At 51.8% G+C, this 18,573-nt stretch overlaps 1 protein-coding gene across 1 annotated transcript; it reads left to right on the forward strand.

The window, feature by feature from the left end:
* Positions 1-626: 626 nt before the first annotated feature.
* LOC119103696 (uncharacterized) lies at positions 627-9,765 on the forward strand. The gene is made up of 5 exons (XM_037227319.1): positions 627-662; positions 5,254-5,379; positions 5,677-5,886; positions 6,152-6,361; positions 7,050-9,765. Exon 5 carries the CDS (start codon positions 7,357-7,359, stop codon positions 8,869-8,871), a length of 1,515 nt encoding a protein of 504 aa, XP_037083214.1. The 5' UTR covers positions 627-662; positions 5,254-5,379; positions 5,677-5,886; positions 6,152-6,361; positions 7,050-7,356; the 3' UTR covers positions 8,872-9,765.
* Positions 9,766-18,573: the final 8,808 nt, after the last annotated feature.

The following is an 18,573-nucleotide window of genomic DNA, read 5'->3' on the forward strand; positions in this document are numbered from 1 at the left end:
CCTAACCTAACCTAACTGAGAATAGACCAGAACCTAAGCTAAGCTAAGCTAAGCTAGCCTGACCTGACCTGACCTGACCTAACCTAACCTGACCTAACCTAACCTAACCTAACCTAACCTAACCTAACCTAACCTAACCTCCCCACCCTATATCCCCTTCAACCCAGCATCTCATTGGCATCCATGTTCCATGCCATATATAGGTGCCATATAGTGAGCTTTTATTTAGCTGCCATGTTCTCATTTTGCTTTACATTCCCCACCCAATCCCCCTGCAACCCATGGTCCCGTTGGCGTCGAGGATCAAATTTCATGGATTCTTGCTACCTTGTCCCGGTACATTTTTATGGTTCGCAGTAATGTTGTGACCCGAGCAGTAATGGCGCCGGTGTCGCGGGTGCTGTGTGTGTGCGGCGCTCGGGAGCTCGCCATCGTAATTATAAAAAATTGAAGCTAAGATCATTAATCTACCTGTTTTGTGATTATTTACGATATGTCCTGCCTTAAACACGACGAATGGTTTACTTTGGTCCCGTACATTTTGTACAGTTCTTGGTACGCAGAAATATTGTATTTACGCAACGGCAACGCGGAAACGGCGCTCGGTAGTCCAGGCGGTGCGGCGCTCGGGGGCCCGCCATCGAAGTTATTGAAATTCGAAGGTAGGAGCATGATTCTACCTGTTTTGAGATTATTTACGATATGTCATGCCTTGAACACGACGAATGGTGTACAATGATTTTTTCTAACGTTAGGTAGGGAAGTACACCCTGACCATGTTCTGCCTCAAAAACAACGATTGATGTACAGTGCCCTTTTGTAACATCAGGTAGGAAAGTACACCCTGACCGAAATTTCTCCATTCTCGTAATTATTCTTCGAGGAATAAGACTATTAGTACGTTCTTATTTATATGATTGATGTTACTGGGCCATCACTATGCCTTTGATTGTTGAATTCTGGTATCCTTGAGTGTTGCCAAGCTTTTGGTGAAATAAGTGATGAATACTGCAGAGTCAAGTGTATTCAAATTTAATATAAATCCTGTGGTTAATGTTTCAGCTGGGATAAATACTTCTAAGTATCTATCATGGCCTGCTGCTTTGTACAAGAATGTAATCACAGCAGTACAACAGATGAGTGCTCTTTTTTTGCTTTCCCTGAGGACACCAAGTCACACTGCAAGTGGGTGAGGTCAATTTGTGGGTAAGTCCAATTGGCAAGTTCTCAACAGCTCGGCTGTCATTCCCAGTGGCATACAAAAAGTTTGGGCTCCTTGGCCTTGCATTAAAGTTTGACTGTTTTGACCATTTTTACTATTGTGATCTGGAAACACAAGCTTGGATGAAAATACAGAGAATGCCAATTATATGCAACATGGAAGTGACATCCCAGCAACATTTTCAGGGCACATGGTGTAAAGTCACAAGTACAGGTGGTGTTTGTTCGCAAGGTGTGATGCAGTCATCACTAGTAACAAAACCTATTGAGCCCAAGTGTCAAAAAGTTGTTGCCAAAGTATTTGTCAGGAATGTCGTCTCCAAAAAGTTACCAAATAGTCAAAAATTTAGCTCATTGTGTCCTGGCTGAGCCTCATGTATGGATGTTCCAAGGTTCATACTTATGTTGTGATTGTTTTACAGAATTTGTTCTGATTTTCATCCATGTAATGTTGTTTCTTAGTCATTTTCATTGACATGCTCGTCTTAATGCTGCCTCATTGCTTTTTCAAGAAAATTAATCATATCACAACTCAATCCACACCGCATTGATCCTAGACCTTGTCCAGCCTCCAACCAGAGCCCACCACATAGGTCTAGTTACATGGTATGTTGAGAAGAATGTATGTAGAACATTAGAACACATGAAATGCAATGGTGCTTATGCCTGTCACTGTTACTTTAAGGTCAATCAAAGTTTAAAAACTGGCAAATGAAGGAATGAGGAAACCATATGAACTGCAAAGGCTGCTTAGGAAGAAATTATAGTACCACATCTTGCATCTTTTCTGGAATGTATTGGATCTGTCTATGGTATGCTGATTTTCAGTGACTAAAATAGGTTAACTGGGCATTCATAGACTGTGTGCCAGACTCCAAACATCCTGGTTAGCTAAACAAGAAGCAGATGGTGTCAAACAAGAGAAAAAACAAGAAGCAAATGGCTTCACAAGTCTAAACAACTAGGTGTGTGATTTGAGGGTTTGTAGGGACCAAAAGGATGGCTGTAAGTCATCTTCAGCAGTGTTGGCCCTCACATGCCATTCAAAAGGCCCCAGTGTGAGATTTGGCCATGCAGTGAAGTGAAATCCACTGCATTGACATTCACCCAGACCATGAAATGGTCTAAGCCGGGTCTGGTGCCGGTGCCTAATGGTCAATGCTGAGACCAACACTGACATTTACCTGGAAGGAATGAAGCTGTGGACTGTTATTTATGTTGGCCGGGGTCCCTGCAACAACATGGTGCCCCTGTGTTGGCCAGGGACCCACAATGCCTTGTAGAGGGTCCTGTGTCGGCAAGGGGTTTGGAGTCGGATCATCTGCTGAACAGGGACAGGGATGGGACCCTGAATGCCAGAGGGCCCATGGTGTTAGTCGCGGTCCTATGACAATGACATAAGATATGACAACTTTTGACGATGGTCGACAAGAAGGCAATGGAACACAAGGCAACAAATTACAAAGAATACGATAAGAGGAGACTCTACGAAAAATGCTGTGAAATACGATGTGGCAAACTGGCCTATAAAATATGACAATAAAAGAATACGATATGACAAGATACGGTGCGATAAATACGATACGATAAAACTAGAAACTGCAAGCTACGTACGAAGTGGTAACGGTGAACGGAAAAAGATCATGTACGTACATGCAGATGGCATGCAATCACACAAGCGTTGGCTTAAAACTAAGGCGCATGACCTAAGCATTAGCTTTATGAAATGCGAATTTTTAATCGTTCAAAGGTCAGATGAAGACTTAGTGGCGGTCAGAGACAGGCGGCTCCAAGTCGCCGTGGCACGATTAGGAAAAACACACTTGGTGGTTTCCAATCGGCACCTGGGCTGGTGGAGAGACATTGACATGGAGGAAGGAGTCTGTCTCATTGAAAGAGAGGAGCGTGGCTTCAAAAAAGATTGGATGGCGAGGGGGGAGGGGGTACTTTGCATCTTCGGGCCTTGAACACTTTCAGCACTTACTTTTTATTCACCAAGTCATCGGCCCAGACCAGCCTACATTGCCGGCTGGCTGGCTGTGTTTTGTGTTAGAGACAGTCCTGGCGGCAACATTTTTAACTTTTTAAATCCCCTGCATTTGTCACTTGTCGCGCCATCCCATACGCAAAGATAGTAAGATATACGTGGAGAAACGTAAGCTGCGAAAATATTTTGGAGAACATCAGATGTAAAGTAATGGTTGAGGCGGCACAGCGAGATTAGAATTCCGTTGCATTTTTGCACGACTCTGGTGGCATGTTTCTCCCACAAACGCGTCAAGTCTACAATTACGCCGATAAATTTGATGTGTCTTGAAGGCGAGATAGCCTTTCCATCTATCGTCAGGTGAAAAACGCAGGTACAAATAGTTAAGTCAGTGAATTTGATATTTTGTGTAGTAATTCACTTGATAATTTGGTGACCTTGGCGGAGGTCTTGGGTCACCAAAAGACCTAAACATTGTTTTGAAGGTTGCGCACAGTTCCATGCTGCGAAACTGCTCGGTCAATTTTCACGCAACCTTCATCATTCGACTCAGCTTTGTCTATCCACTCGCCCTTTTTGTTTTGGAAGTAGACGACGCAGTTCACGGGTCACCAAATGACTGAATTACTGTCCGCCGCTTGGAGGAATGAAATGCTCCGAAATTTCCCGTCACGAAGCCTCGAGTGTTCGGTCGCTCATGGGCAATACGGTCCAGCGACTCATGCTTTTTAATTTGATGGCCTTGGTTGTGGTCACGGAACATCAAATGGGAGAAACTTAAGCTTGCAAGCTGCAGAAAGCTACAAATATAAGTATGTAGCTGGCTTTCTGCATCACATGTGCGCTTTTCTATGTTGTCAAGATTGTGCTAACAATCCAGCTTCGTTCAAGCACTGGTTAAATTTATTCCTCCCACGACGGGACCGAGGTGTATTCAAGTTTTCCGTTTCGGTGCATTTGCATATGCTTTTTGAAACGAAAAAAACAATGAACGTCGAGAATAGACAATAAAGAGTTAGACACAAAATATACGAAGATTCGAAGCACACGATGTTGTCATGATGCCGCGTTCACGCTAACATTCCCCACGAACTTTCCAATCAAAATGGATCATCCGTTTCCACACGGAGGATCGGCTTGAATCAATCTAGATACAGCAAGATGCGGCTTGACGCCCATTTGAGAATAAAGCACATGTCTGCCAGAAGCTGTTCTGCTAATCTGTTACATTTCTTACAGGCGCGCCATAAATAACGCCACGCATTTTTACCATTAACCCCTCCCCGACACACAGGCGCCGTGAAATCGTGTAAGGAAGATAAAATGCAAGGCGGTTTAAGGGGTGTGTTTAAAAAATGTGGTAGTTTCATCTACGTCTACTTACAATGATCCATATATCTAGCAAAACGGATGATATACCAACTTTTCCGGCATAATTTATGAATGATTTGACTGCCTTTTAGTGCAGGACAGCTGGTCAGGGTTATACGCGATGACATAAGCCTTGCAATAGATCATGACGGCAGTTACCCTTTTTGCATGGGCAGAGTGGTTCGAATTAAGCGTTACTAACCCTCGACCCGAGCTTTCAGGCAGGTGTAAACACCCGCGGCAAGGTCGAATCACGTGCCGGCTGAAATATTTTTCCACTTGGAAGCCGACCCGCCTTTCAGTGGGTACTATTTTATTACAAACATTTGAACATGCTTTTTGACCGCTTAGTTTCGCACCTCCAGTATACATGAACATCACATTAAATGTCAGGTGTTGCACCCGGTTAAGGTCGCTCTCAAAGTGCTGTTGATTGTGTGACAATTTATATTAGTCTGTGCCTGGACCTGAGGAAATATTAACCAGTGGAACGTTAGCAACTTCCCGTTTGGCCTAAAGGTATGTCAAAAACCCAGAACTGAAGTCTGTGAGCTCATGGCCAAGTCAGAAATAGTATCAAAACTTTTGCGAGAAAGTAGTGTTTATTTTTGAGGCATTTGATGCACCATCTTTTATAAGCATAATCATCACTGCACATCTGTCGTCAATTTCAGGAAGGGTGGCGTTGACGATCAACCATCATGTGACTCAAGAATCTGCTCCTGCCACTTTCCCAATGGTGACGAGAATGAGGTGCCGACGCTGTTCCCGTGGAACAACTTCCAGGATAAAAAATCGAGGTGAGTGTTTGATGAATGTCTTTTTGCTAACTAAATTTAACAGCGTAAGAAGTTTTAAGTACAAATGCATGTACATTTTATGGTTCTTGGCGTCCTGTATTGTAACATCGCAAGTTATTTCAGCAGTTCCAGGACACGGTACATCACTAAATTAAAACGCTTCACGAAAAATACAACACTGACGAGAGTGCTTGGGAGCATACTGAAGTAGCAAAGCGCGATAAAGTCCTACTCATTACGATGGGGTCTGTTGACCAGTGCAGTGCGTGTTGGAGAGCTACTGATGGCCGGTGGCAGGCCGTTCCAGGACAAGAACGAGGCTGCGCGTCGAAAACGCACACTTCGCTCTGCGGACAGTATCGATGGACGTAAGGCCGGCGGCTCCAGCCTGCCTGCCGACGGCGCCAGGGTGGTGGACTGTGGCGCCGCAGCCGGCGTTGTGCACGTGCGAGTTGTCCCTGGAGCACGCGAGCCCCTGAGCGCCCCAAACACACCGGAGCTGCCGCGGTGAGTGACCAGGTCGCGGGTGCCGCGCCGAAACAGTCCGTCCAAGGTTGGTTACATGCGATCACTTACACTGGGTCATGATTTATGTGCTTCGCATACGTGCTTGCGTAAACAGAGAGGGATGAAACTACGCATGATCATGTTGGAGATGTTTTCTTCCCATAACACACATCGGTGGACTGTCGATAGAGTTTGCTGACTCAGTGCGATGGAGTTTGCTGACCAATGCAGTGCGTGTTGGAGAGCCACTGATGGCCGGTGGCAGGCCGTTCCAGGACAAGAGTGGGGCTGTGCGTCGAAAACGCACACTCCGCTCTGCGGACGGTATCGATGGACGTAAGGCCGGCGGCTCCAGCCTGCCTGCCGACGGCGCCAGGGTGGTGGACTGCGGCGCCGCAGCACGCGTTGTGCACGTGCGGGCTGTCCCAAGAGCAGGCAAGCCCTTGAGCGCCCCAAACACCCCGGAGCTGCCGCGGTGAGTGACCAGGTCGCGCGTGCCGCCCCGAAACAGTCCGTCCAAGATCGGTTACATGCGATCACTTAGCAGGGCCATGATTTATGTGCTTCGCGTATGTGCTTGCGTAAACAGAGAGGGATGAAACTACGCGATTATCATGTTGGAGATGTTTTCTTCCCATAATATGCATCGGTGGACTGTCGCTGCGCACCTGCTTAGAAGAAGCTGGTCTCAGTTTGCAGCCAGACACGTTACATGGAAGGGCGTATTTTATTGAGCTTTTGGGCTTTGCCGACGGTGAGATAGAATGCCTGGACCGGGTTAATTTTCAAAGATTGGATATAAAATAGGATTGGACTGCGAGAAAGCTGCAAAGCTGCCGGGTGTATTTCAGCAAATATTGTGTGCTTAGGGTGCTAATCGCAATAAGCGCGTTATCAGCTGCTGACCGTACGTCATTTGACGTCAGGCGCTGCAGCTGGCATGCTGAATTGCTTGCGTCACATCGTGATGAATAGCGAAATGTGCTAGTGTGCGGATATGCAGCACCCGTCAGCTGGAATAGCTTCAAAGAATAGTTCGTAGTTACCTCATACTCATCTGCGGTATTGCTCACTTGTGCGTTTTTAACATTAGTCAGTAACGATAAGTTTTGCATGTGATAGTGCCAGGGACTAAGCTCACGGTTTGCTGACTCCGTTTTCAGGTTGTCCTCAAGCAAAACTGTGTATTTGGTGTCAAAGAACGGAAAGAACCGCTCACCGGCGACTCTCCTACACAAGGCGAAGGACCACGCACCCGCCGCTCTCGTATGGAGGGTGAGGAATTGCTTACCCGCCACTGACACGCACAAGGCTGGAAACTACTCACCTGTGACTCTCCCGCACAAGGTGAAGAACTTCCCCGCCGTGGCTCGCCCATACAAGGCGAGGAAGAACTCATTCGCGGCTTTGCGCGAGCCATGCTCATCATCCTCGGAGCAGAAGGAATGTGACTGGAAGACTCTCTTTGAGATGCTCGCCACAGCATACCCGTATCCTCTGCGCTCGGTCGGCCTGATACGCCGGCTGCGGCGGGTTCTGGGCCAGCAGCGGCAGAACCAGCTGCTGGAGCGGGTGGCGCTCCTGCGCGCCAAGTACGCGCAGGATGCGCGCGATGCGTGCAGGGCCGTGCGCGCTAAGCTAGACAGCAAACTGGCGGCGGAGAGCGGTGAAAAGCCGGCCGACGTCGGCCACGAGAAGGCTGACGCCGCCGCGGCTGAAGGCGAGGCCTGCACGGGGAGGGCGGAGACCGATTCGGAGAAGGCAGAGGCGAGCACAACACGTCAGAATCGCCTAGTGGTATTGCGACCCGAGCCGGACCAGGCGCTGCGCGATCTACCTCATGCTAACGAACTGTACAGCATACCCACCAGCCTGAAGCAGGCGTTGCACGTGATCTTCGACCTTCGCATGGAGGTGGTACGGCTGCGTAAGGTCGTAATGCAGCGCACGATCGCACTGGCCGAAGAACAGGTTGCGAGGGCGAACGAGGAGATGGAGAGCACGCGGCGGGAGAGCCGCATGCTGGACCAGCTGGACTCGGTTTTCACCCGGGTGCAGCAGTCGCGCCTGCTGCCCGGCGAAAGGCACCTGAAGTGGAAGAGCGAAGACTTCCTGCGCGCCATCGCACTGCGCCGGCTCTGCCGCCGGAGCGCCTTCGCCTACGTGCGCAACACGTTGAAGATCCCGCTGCCGTCCATGCAGTCCGTGCGCTCGGTGGCGGTGCGTGGTCGGATGCCGGTCGTCACAGAGCGCTTCGACGAGCTTGAACGGTGGTGGAAGCTACGCGACACCGGGCCGCAGAAAAAGCCGGAGCAGTCGGCGCAGAAGGATCCGGACGGTTCGGTCGCCTCTGAGTGTGGCCCCATGGTGTCCTCGCCGACGCCCAGTCCTAAACCGCCGGCGAGGCAGCGCAGCGGCGGTGGCGCAAAGCGAAAAGCGCGGGCCGACCGCCCAGATGCGCCCAGCCTCAAGCGGCCAGCGAGGCTGGACAGTGGCGGCGGCACGAAGCGAAGAGCGTCGGCCGACCCGGCAGAAAAGAGACGCTCCAGACCCTGCTGGGAACCGACCAATTCGGAATGCGCGCCGCCGTCAGCGCCAGGTGGCGACGTCGACGGCAGAGCGAGCCACCGCCGGGGCGCGGCGCTGGCCGTGCGGAGCAGGGGCCGGCGCGGGTCGCGTGGCGGCCGAGGCGCACCGTCCAGCACGCGGCGGCCGCGCAACAGTGCCGCGCCGGCGCGAGCTCCGTCGTCGTCGTCGTCGTCGTCTTCGTCGGACGGCGACGAGCTCGACGAGAGCTGGGCTCCCCTGAAGCCGATGCGGGGGAGGCGTTCGAGAGGTTGGAGAGGGCCCCATCGTGTCCCTTGGAGCCTGGGGAAGTCGCCCACGGGATCGAGGGGCCGTAAGCGGACAGTTTCGCAGCCGGAACGCAGCGACATGCAGAGCAAAGAGGCGGTTCCAAGAGATCACCAACATGAGGTGACTTAGGTAAACCCTGTCAGGTGCGACTGCTCTCAACCATACATTGCCGTCTTGACTGCGCTTTGAAACACGCCTGTCGCGTATGCAACCACATATGTTTGGTGCGCTGCTGACATGTTTATTAAATGTCATAATTTTCTTCTTACCTTTTCGCCCTTTTTCTGATCTTCACCCCTTCGGGGTACAGCTTCATTTGCGTCAGATTTGTTTGCTATCAGACGCCTTTGCGACGCAATGCGCGCGATGTTGAATGCATCCTTTGTGTTGATTGGCATGTCCTTTCGATGTTATTTCCAGAGCGTGGACTCGCTGTCCAGCAGGTTTTTTAAGCGTTGCCTGGTTTCCAATACAAGGTACATTTCTATTGGTGGGAGCTCGCCCATAATCCTGAAGTGCAACTCGACACTTCTTAGAGTTACTGCAGCGTGTGTGCGTGTGCATGTGCGTGTGCGTGTGCGTGTGTGTGAGGGCAGGCTGAATCCGCGAGGTTGGAGGGGTAAGACGTAATTCATACGCACTTCCGTGCAGCGCAATGTCGCTGCCGCTAACTCTATCGCAGTGCTGGCTAATTCACTGACGCTCCTCTGCATTGTTACACCGGCCAGACTCCGCTCTAGATCGTGGAGTGGTCCGAAAGGGCACGCCTTCCGTGTCCTCAGTTGGTCAGAGATGCTGACATGTCCTGTAGAGAACAAACATCAACAAAAAAAGGTAATACCACACGCATGTTAGTCTCCAGTGATGTTTTTCGTGGAGAACAGATACCAAGTACATGGTCGGTAAGGTCATGTTACCGCGCGACTATGTGATGATGACTTATTTCTTTCGCTCGTACCATAGCCAATCTGGATAAACTTGATCATCCGTCCTTCATCCGCCTTATCCTCTGTCTTGCCTTATGATGCATCTTGGTGACACCCGCTTGTCCGGGGCAATGCTGCATGCGTCAGCCACGAGTGGGCCGGGAGCTCCGTGGGAACGAGGACCCCGACCGGGTATCCAACGCGCTTGCGCGAGTTAAAGCTCGGCGATTGCCCCCCCCCCCCCCCCCCCTTCAGACGCATGCAAGTCTGCCCCACCGTTAAGCATCTTCCTTCATCCCATAGTCCTGAAGTGATAATTTCTGGTCGGAAGGGCTCTAATAAATAAAAAAAACGGATGAAGTTGTTGCCCTGTGCACTTCATCATGCAGACATAGTCCCTCGATTAGCGCTGGTTACGATCACGTGTGTCAACTGCCAGCGTAAGGTAGAGATTACCTTTTTTTACTTATTCTCGTGTTGTGTTGAATTCTTGTACTGGTGTCTTCCCTACTGCATTTCTCCATTTTAATACCGCTGCGGGGCAGGTGGGATGCTGCTTGGGAGGCATACAGCTAGCCACGTGTGGACAGGCCGGGGAACAGTCTGCGCGCGCAGGCCGTGCCGGGAAGATCACTCAAGTCCCTGTCCAAAAACAAGGGCCTATGCGTATGGACGGAAGTGCAGCAGATGACCCTGTGAGACAACATCTCACTTCCAAGTGCCAAGAGCACGTCCAACACAAGTTCATTAGTGACTGTACAGGTACCCTTGAAGGTTTGGACATAAAATTGTGCATCTAGAAGGTAGTCGGATGTATATGTCACCTGTGCGATTCTTAGATTGGTGAATTGTGCGGATTGACCTGTACAGCACTGCGAAGTCTTGCTGGAATCTAGTGGTAGAATTGTACGAGTGAAAGAAAAACCTCTTTTTTTCGTGCTGATGTAGCCGCTAATCTGTTCAGAGAACAGCCTCAAAGTTGTACGAAACATTTTCTTCAAGAGGTGTTCCAAAGCATTGTTCCACGACGATCACTCTCGCGCGCACAGCACCCGCCGCTTGTTGCTTGCAGTGGCCAACGCTGTTCGTTTTGACGGAACCTGCAGTCCGGGCCATCGCTGTCCTTGCTTCCCAGACTGGGGGGTGGTAGGCTCAAACCTTGTGATAAGTTGTTTTACCAGTCAATTCTGCAAAAGGATAAACGCTCTCAGGCAAACATGGGATGGACTCGTTCGTTTCTGAACATATCCCCATCCACTCCACTTCAACGATAATGAAACCTTCCATTGCTTTTTTCTGGAGAGGGGCCCCTCAAAAAGAATACTGATGGCATATCATTATTCCCGGTTAAGGGCTTAAGGGCCATTCCGTCCCACCGCGTATATATTTCGACTGCCATTCTGGCGACGCGAGGCGGGATCCCCTGGCCGATCCTTAGGCCCTTAGAGGGATGCGTCATATCACATTGGTCCCCTCCCTGACGCAGGAGGCGTTCTGACCCGGGTGGTCGACCCGGATGGGCACAGAAACTCTCATTGAGGTATCCCTGGTCGCCGCAGGTGGCCCAATGATTGGCGCGTGGACTGCAGTTCTATTTGATGGGCCCACGCTGGAATTGTGTTGGAGGGTGCACGGTTCGGTACTGGGTGACCTGACTGGCACAGAACCCTTCCATTGTCTCAGTGTGAACACTCATCATAAGCTCTCTTGTTTCCTTTCATTGTCGGGGTGCCCGGCCCACGCAAGAGGCCCCCTGTCACTCGGTGTCCCGTTTCCGTCCCTGTCGAGCAAATCCCCTGACTGACAAATCTCGAGAACACTTTTTGACACAGAATACCGTGTTACGCGCTGTGGGCCCCTGAATGATACACGAGCCCCGCATTGTTGCAGGGGCCCCGACCAACGTAAACCGCGGGGTCGGTCGTGTCCCTGCTTGGGGAGTGGACCCCCTGATCTCTGACCGACACGGAGCCGACTGTTCGGTGTTGATGATCTCTGGCCGAAACGGAGGAATGCTCTATCTCAAAGGTCCGTCCGTTTGTCCGTCCCGGTGGCTCAGTTGGTTAGAACACCTGCCCTCCGATTCACCCACCCGTGGCGGGGTGGGTTCGAGTCGCTTTAGGGCGCTCGCTATTTGCCCGTGACAGGTATGGCCTGCGGCCGGTGGCAGCGGTCGCGCTAAAGGTCAGTTGACGTCAGAGGGCAGGACGGACCGTGCCGAGCATTGTGGCACGTTAAGCTTTCGCCACCAAATTCTGCCGTTGACATGGAATTGCGCGATCGGATGGTAGGAGTCAGGGCTCACACAACAAGCAATGCTCAGCGTGAGCTATGATCCCAGAAATCCATCCATTCAAGGCGTTCGGATCAAATCCTTAAAAAAGGTGGCAAATCGGTGCAAGAGGCGACCCAGCTGACATTTGAGATAACGGCCCCACGAGCCTTAATGTAGCCTTAAGCCAGCTCTTTGGGTCCTTCAACCTTCCAGTAGGGTCCTTATTCCTTGGGCTCAAGGAGACCTTTTCGTCCCTTCTCCGGGCCCCGTCAAACACCGCTCTTGGCCGGCTCGGGGTCACTTGACGCCACATGACCCCTTTTAGGCACTGTGGCACCTGACCGACACAGGAGCTCCTCATTGTGTTAGGGTCCCTGAGTTGCAAATCGCGGGCCCCAGCCTCGTTCCCGCTTGGCAAATCGACCTCAAGGGCTCAGACAGACATGGTGCCGACTGTCTGACAACGTGTCGAGACCCTGTGCAGTAGGGATGGAGAACTCTACTAAGAGGGCTCTAGTAGAAACCGTCAGACTGACATTTCCCCTCACGGAACTACGGGTGGAGGGGGAGGGGGGGGGGGGGGCGCCTGAGTCCAATCAGGCCCTTCATCCTTGGTCACGAAGAGCCCTTCGGTCCTTCTACGGGCCTCCTCAGACTGCCCGTGACGGACCAGGGTCCACTAGCCGAGACATAACTCCCTGCTATGCACTTTGGGCCCCTGACCCACACAGGGGCCCAAGCACGGTGTCAGGACCCAAACCAATGTAAATCGTGACCCCCGGCGCTGCTCCTGCTTGGGAAATGGGCCACCCAGTGTTCTGGCTGACATGGAGCCAACTGTTCGGTGTTCGTGATCTCTGGCCTACTTAGACACTTGTATTGTCTCAGTGGGTCCTTAAACGGTGCCAGGGGACCTCCGACTGATATTTTGGGTCACGGCCCTACCGGCCACGATTCTGTATGCAACCTAGAGCCAGTCCTTCGGGCCCTTACACCCTCCAACCGGGCCTTTGATAGTCAGTTCCGTTGGGCCGCCCAAGCACCTCTGGGTTCATCAAACACTGCTTATTGTTGGCTCGGAGCCCTTGTTAGCACAGGACGTTCTTTTCGGCGCTGTGGGACCCTGAGAGGTACAAGGTCCCGGTCAGTGTAAAACTCCGGCCCCGGCTTTGTAGCTGGTCGGGAAGTAGTTTCTCAGACCGATACCAACACGGACTACTGCGTACTACTGCGCGGTACTGGCGGTGCCTGACGGACGTATGGGCCCATATTGACTGAGGGGGTCCCTGATCGGCGCAAAGGGTCCTATGACTGCCATCTGAGCGCCCGTCCGCACAGACCAGGGCTCATGAATAGGACTCCGACCAGCCCTTCTTTTCCTTAGACCCTCCTTTCGGGCCTTGAATCATCAGACCCAGTGGGCCCTCCAGGCTCTTGTGGCCTTCTCGAACACTGTCTCGGCTCGAATCGAGGTCCGTTGCCAACACAGGGCCCATATTACGCACTGTGGGGCCCTGATAGACGCTGGGGCCCTGACCAATGTGAATCACTCGCTCCGGCTTTGTCCCTGCTTGGAAGGAGCCCCCAGACCCACGCCGCCACGGAGTCGACAGTGCGTTGGCGTCTGACCGAAATTTAGACGCTTATGAACTCAGGGGGTCCGGATCAGCGCGCATGGCCCTTTAGCTAGCATTGGAGGGCCCCTGAATACGACCTCTGCTTTCGGACCCACCGAGCCGCCAAGTCGGGCCCTCAATCGTAGGTTTCAAGGGACCCGAAAGGCCCCTTGAAACCTACGGGACACATGCTCCCTGTCCCCCCCCCCCCCCCCCCCCTACTCTGCCTGCGCTACTGCTATCGTCCAAGGGCACGATTCGCAGTGCTATGGTCTCGTTGAGGCTATAGGATGCAGCTATTCGTTGACCATCTGCTGCACTTAAGCCGTGCTCCGCAGCCCTGGCCATTTTGGTAGGTCGATCAGCGAATACACGGGCCTGGCCACGAAGGTTGACGGAGCGGCGGTGCAACGTTGCCATTGGCTTAGCGCTGATGCACGTGGCGTTTCTCCCCGGTCTTGCAGCGAGCCCTGCAGCATAGGATGCTGACCGGCACTGCTTGAGCTTGGCCAGCATCGCATGGAGACGTTTGTTATGTTCCTCTACTCCGGATCACCCACTGCGCGAGCGCCCATGAGTACGGCACTCAATCCCCGCACGCTGCACCCTGGCGCCCACCTCCACTCGCTCCGGCGGAGCTGCTCCCGACGGTCTCGGCGCCGCGGATCGACTGCCCGTGCCGGTCCTCTTGAAGCGGTGCCGGACGCTCCCGGCACGGAGAGAGGCCCAAACCACGCTGTTGGTCGGTACTGGGCGCCTGCGCGGGCGCATTTAGCCATTTTCAATCAGTTAGAATGACATTGAGAAACATGCGTCGCGGATATTACAAACACGGAAGTTTTTGATGGCTCGGTTTGATCGAATTAATTTAATATTTTCTTGCCGCAGACAATTGCGGGTTAACAAACCCTACTTACTTTATAACGGCCAATTCCCCACCTAAATGAAATGTGAGTAGTTTGGGAGTGGGGAACTAACAAGCACGCAAGCAATGCGAAAAAGGGACCACAATATTGTCAAGCAATTTGCCTAAAACCAGCACAACGCACTGATTCACGGAAAAAAACAGGAGATAATCCCGAAGACCTGCAACATTGCGATCATTGCTCTTTTCCTTCGTCAGTTACATCTTGGACAATGAAATAATGCCAGAAAAATAAACGATTGGAAAAAGAATAATACAAAGTACACCAGAAGAGCATGCTACAGCTTCCGCACACCTTACGCAGCACAAAGATCCTGTCACCAGGCTCAGATCCGTCAAGGGAAACGACAGTCTGACAATAGAAGTATCAAAATGGAAGCCAATGATAGCCTCGGCGAAATTATTTAAAGGGGCGGTAGGTGCGAAGGGGGGGGGGGCGAAGGCGGGAAAGGCAGCGACATGTGGAAAGGGTCATGGTGTCTTGGGCTCCCTCGGTCTTGCCGCGGGAGACAGAGGCAAGACAGTGAGTGAGAGAGGCTTAGTACGAGGAACAAACACCGAGCGTGGGGAGCAACTAAAACAGCGCAAAATGCTTGTATTCCTAGGATTATTCGGTGCCGATGCTGGACAGCCGGCCATAAGTGACGCCAAACGCTCGCGCGTCGGAAGTTCAAACTCAAGCGTAATCCCACACCAACATGGCAGGATTCAGTTTTGTTCTGTGATAGTCCTCCTTTCTGACATAAGTGAGCTGTAATTGATGGTGGCACAGTGTGGCACGCGACCGGACCAAGAGCCACTGTTGCCCCGTGTTCTCCGTATGCTTTCAGTGATGCTATCAGCAAGGTGTCATATTGGGCGGAAGCATAAACATCGTTCAGTCGTATATGCTCGAATGTGGCCAACAACCTTCCAAAATATCTGACCAACTAGGCAACTTGATCCGTTTCCATGCAATGCGGGCCGGCCGTTCAAACACGATGTGCTCACTTCACCACAACCACGCAGTTCCGCGACACCGCCGCACATGCACATGGCTCGATACAACAAGACCATGGTGTGTAGGGATCGCACGGCTGCGGGAGTGGTGACATAACCATCTAGCTTCATAACGCATTACGTCACATAGACTGGGCCGTCTGGCGATATTTGCCATTTAGAAGGGATGCGATGTCGACATTTAAAACGTGCTCACGTGTCGATTGCACGCCAGGCAGGTCAGATGTCAGATGGGATCACAGGACAACCTTTAAGCCGCCAACGAAATGTCCACGCGGAGGCCTGCGGGAGCACGAATACCGGTAGCGTATTTTTTTTGCATCCTGCACATCGAACTGGGCCGCGTTCGATCTGTCGTCAGCACGTTTGGCAGCACCAATCACGGCCCAGTGTTCTCCGTGTGTCAGGTCACGTGACGTGACAGTTCCAGGGTGTTTTGTCAGCTAGTCAGCATGGAGAAAAAGCGCCGCCAGATTAAAAAATCACTGAAATAGAAGCGGGAGTGTGATTTGGCAGCTCGTGCGTTGGCGAGTACATCAGGGGATGAGCACACTTGTCTCTAATTTTAGGGGATTGCAAGGTAGGATAGATAAGAAGGGATCTGAACTAACAAGAGCAGCCATGAAAAGGTGAGTGACAGGCATTAGTGTGGTGTGTGGTTGCGTTCCCCAGTAAATTAATAGGGTCAGAGTGATAGAGAAAGATGGAGAGCACGAACGAACGCCCGCGTCTCAAACATGGGCTTCTTCAGTACAAGTGGGAGCCCAATGAAAGGATGGGCTTCACGCCAGCACAAGTAGCAGAGCGGGATCGATAGACCTTTTGCAAAAAAGGATGAGCGAACGCTTATAATAGAAGGGAATATATTTCAATCAGATGAGAATCGGAGGAAGCACTCAACTTACGGACGGAATAGATGGTGACGACGAGTTTGGCCGCCTTCAACTTTCTGGAGCCGAAGTACATGTAGAACATCGCAATCAGAATCTCCAAATCATATAGAATTTGAGCAGAGCTTTTACTGATTGTTTCACAGATCACAAGTCACAGGTCACACGACACAAAAAATAGGAAACTGCGATATCATGTCCAAGTGAGTGCACCTGACTTAGTCCCACTTTTAAAACTCCGCGGTCGCACCGTGTTGACTTGATTTTTTTCTCTATTTTCTTGCAAACTGCATGTTTTAACTACACGATTCCGTTGTGTTTGACTATGACTATCTGTTGTTGGCAATGGTCTAGTTTCGCGCTGTTTGAAAGTGTTTTGGCATTATTCAGCGATGCTTGAAGTTACATAGACTGCAGCAAGTTACGTTATTTTGCAACGACGCATTGTCAGAAAATGGCACAAAGCGATGGAATATTTGCACCCAAAAACGTGGCCAGGTCTTGAGCCGCCTTTATTGATAGGAACCGTTGAAATGCGTTAGCCTCCGCTTTAACGTCAATATCCGATGAAGCAAATGCAAACACCTGACGATTGACACCAGCCGACTAAACCGATAGTAATAATCCTCCGATCATGACCATCAACAATCGCCACCTCGACCATACCTGACGGGAGTGATGCGCCTGCACCCCGCCTTGCGTCTATCAGCCGGGATTTCCATGGCATACATTACTAACAGCGCAAATCAACGTGCACTCTTTGTCCCCGTGGCCGTACACGTCCAACAACGTCTGCAGCCAGATAACAGCGGCCCTCCGTCGATTACCGAGACCTGGTTTCGACGATCGAGCCCAAACCAGGTTATCATGATACCCAACAGCGACAGCTTTTGCCGTGACAGAGCAAGAAACTGTAATAGAATAGAGCCGTATTTTCCTATTGTGTGTGGGTGGGGAGGGGGGACTCGAACTCCATGACGTCGTTGCGAGGCATTGGGTCAAATTCGGAAAGCATCCTGTTTTTTAGTGCATTTGGTGCTAGGCTTCCCCCTCGGCCTCGTCAATCCTATTCTGGAAAGCGACACTCCTATGGTGAAGTCTTAACGGTCGTGACACGCGAAAGACTCTTCACTAGATAATACGCCAGACTTAGGTCGTGGACTTAGGGCACATTTCCCAAGCAGGGAGGACCACGGTGTCTAACAAAGGTCCGGTGTTGACAAAATGCCCGGAGTCGGTCTGTGACGGTGTCCGAGGAGCCTGCAGAGGGGCCGAGAGGCTCCTCGAGACCGACAATCAAGTGCCCGGTTGGAGGGCACGAAGGTGGGCCCGAGCCATCAAACGTCAGTCAGAAAGCCTCTTGCACCGATTGGAGACACCCTGGGACAAGCGGGTGTCTATCTCGGTCAAAGACCGCCAACACCGAACAGTCGGCTTCGTGTCGATCTGAGCCCTGGGGGCCATCCCCCAAGTGGGGACAATGTCGGAACCCGCAAGTTGCACGGGTTGGGACCCCTAAAGCAATGAAAGCTTGTTACTTGGTCAGGGGCCCACAGGCCTCGAGTCGCCAAGGGCAACATTTGCTGGACAGGAACAGGGACGGGACCCCGAAAGTCAGGGGCCTCTTGCGTTGGTCGAGGCCCTCTGACAATGAAAGGGGAAATGAGAGTTTGCGATGTAAGTCCACAATGCGACAATCGAAGGCTCTTTGTCAGGCAGGTGTCCTGTACCGAATGGATGGCTTCCAGTCCCATTTCAGTCCGGGGCCCGTTATACCGAACTGCAGTCTCGATGCCAGTTATAAAACACCTGCGACGGTAAGGAATCTTCTGCATAAATGAGGGCCCCTGCGTCTATCAGGGGACAAATGGCCGGGTCAGGAGGCCTCCGGTGTCAGGTAGGCGACCAAGGTATAATGTATCCCTATAAGGGCTTCTTCTTCGACCAGGATATCCCGCCTCTGCATCGCCGGCATGACAGCCGGCCGGCATCCCTCGCTGTAACCGAATGTAACATGCCCCCTAATGGTTCACCCTCGGGGGCCAAAGATGAAAAAAGGCAACACGAACGAGTCGTCCAGTCTTGTTTCGGATCGACCACCACTAGCCAGGATCGCAATTTACATGAGACCGAGCGGCGTTGGCCACGGCAGCTAATACCGGACGGTGGGCGAGTGGTGCCCGAGAACAGTCATCGTGAA

The sequence above is a fragment of the Pollicipes pollicipes genome, unplaced genomic scaffold, assembly GCF_011947565.3.
Source record: "Pollicipes pollicipes isolate AB1234 unplaced genomic scaffold, Ppol_2.1 Scaffold_5724;HRSCAF=6776_pilon_pilon_pilon, whole genome shotgun sequence".
In the NCBI taxonomy this organism is placed as follows: Eukaryota; Metazoa; Arthropoda; class Thecostraca; order Pollicipedomorpha; family Pollicipedidae; genus Pollicipes; species Pollicipes pollicipes.

Coding starts and splice junctions, on each gene's coding strand:
- LOC119103696 (XM_037227319.1), top strand. CDS start 7,357: ATGCTCGCCACAGCATACCCGTATCCTCTGCGCTCGGTCGGCCTGATA.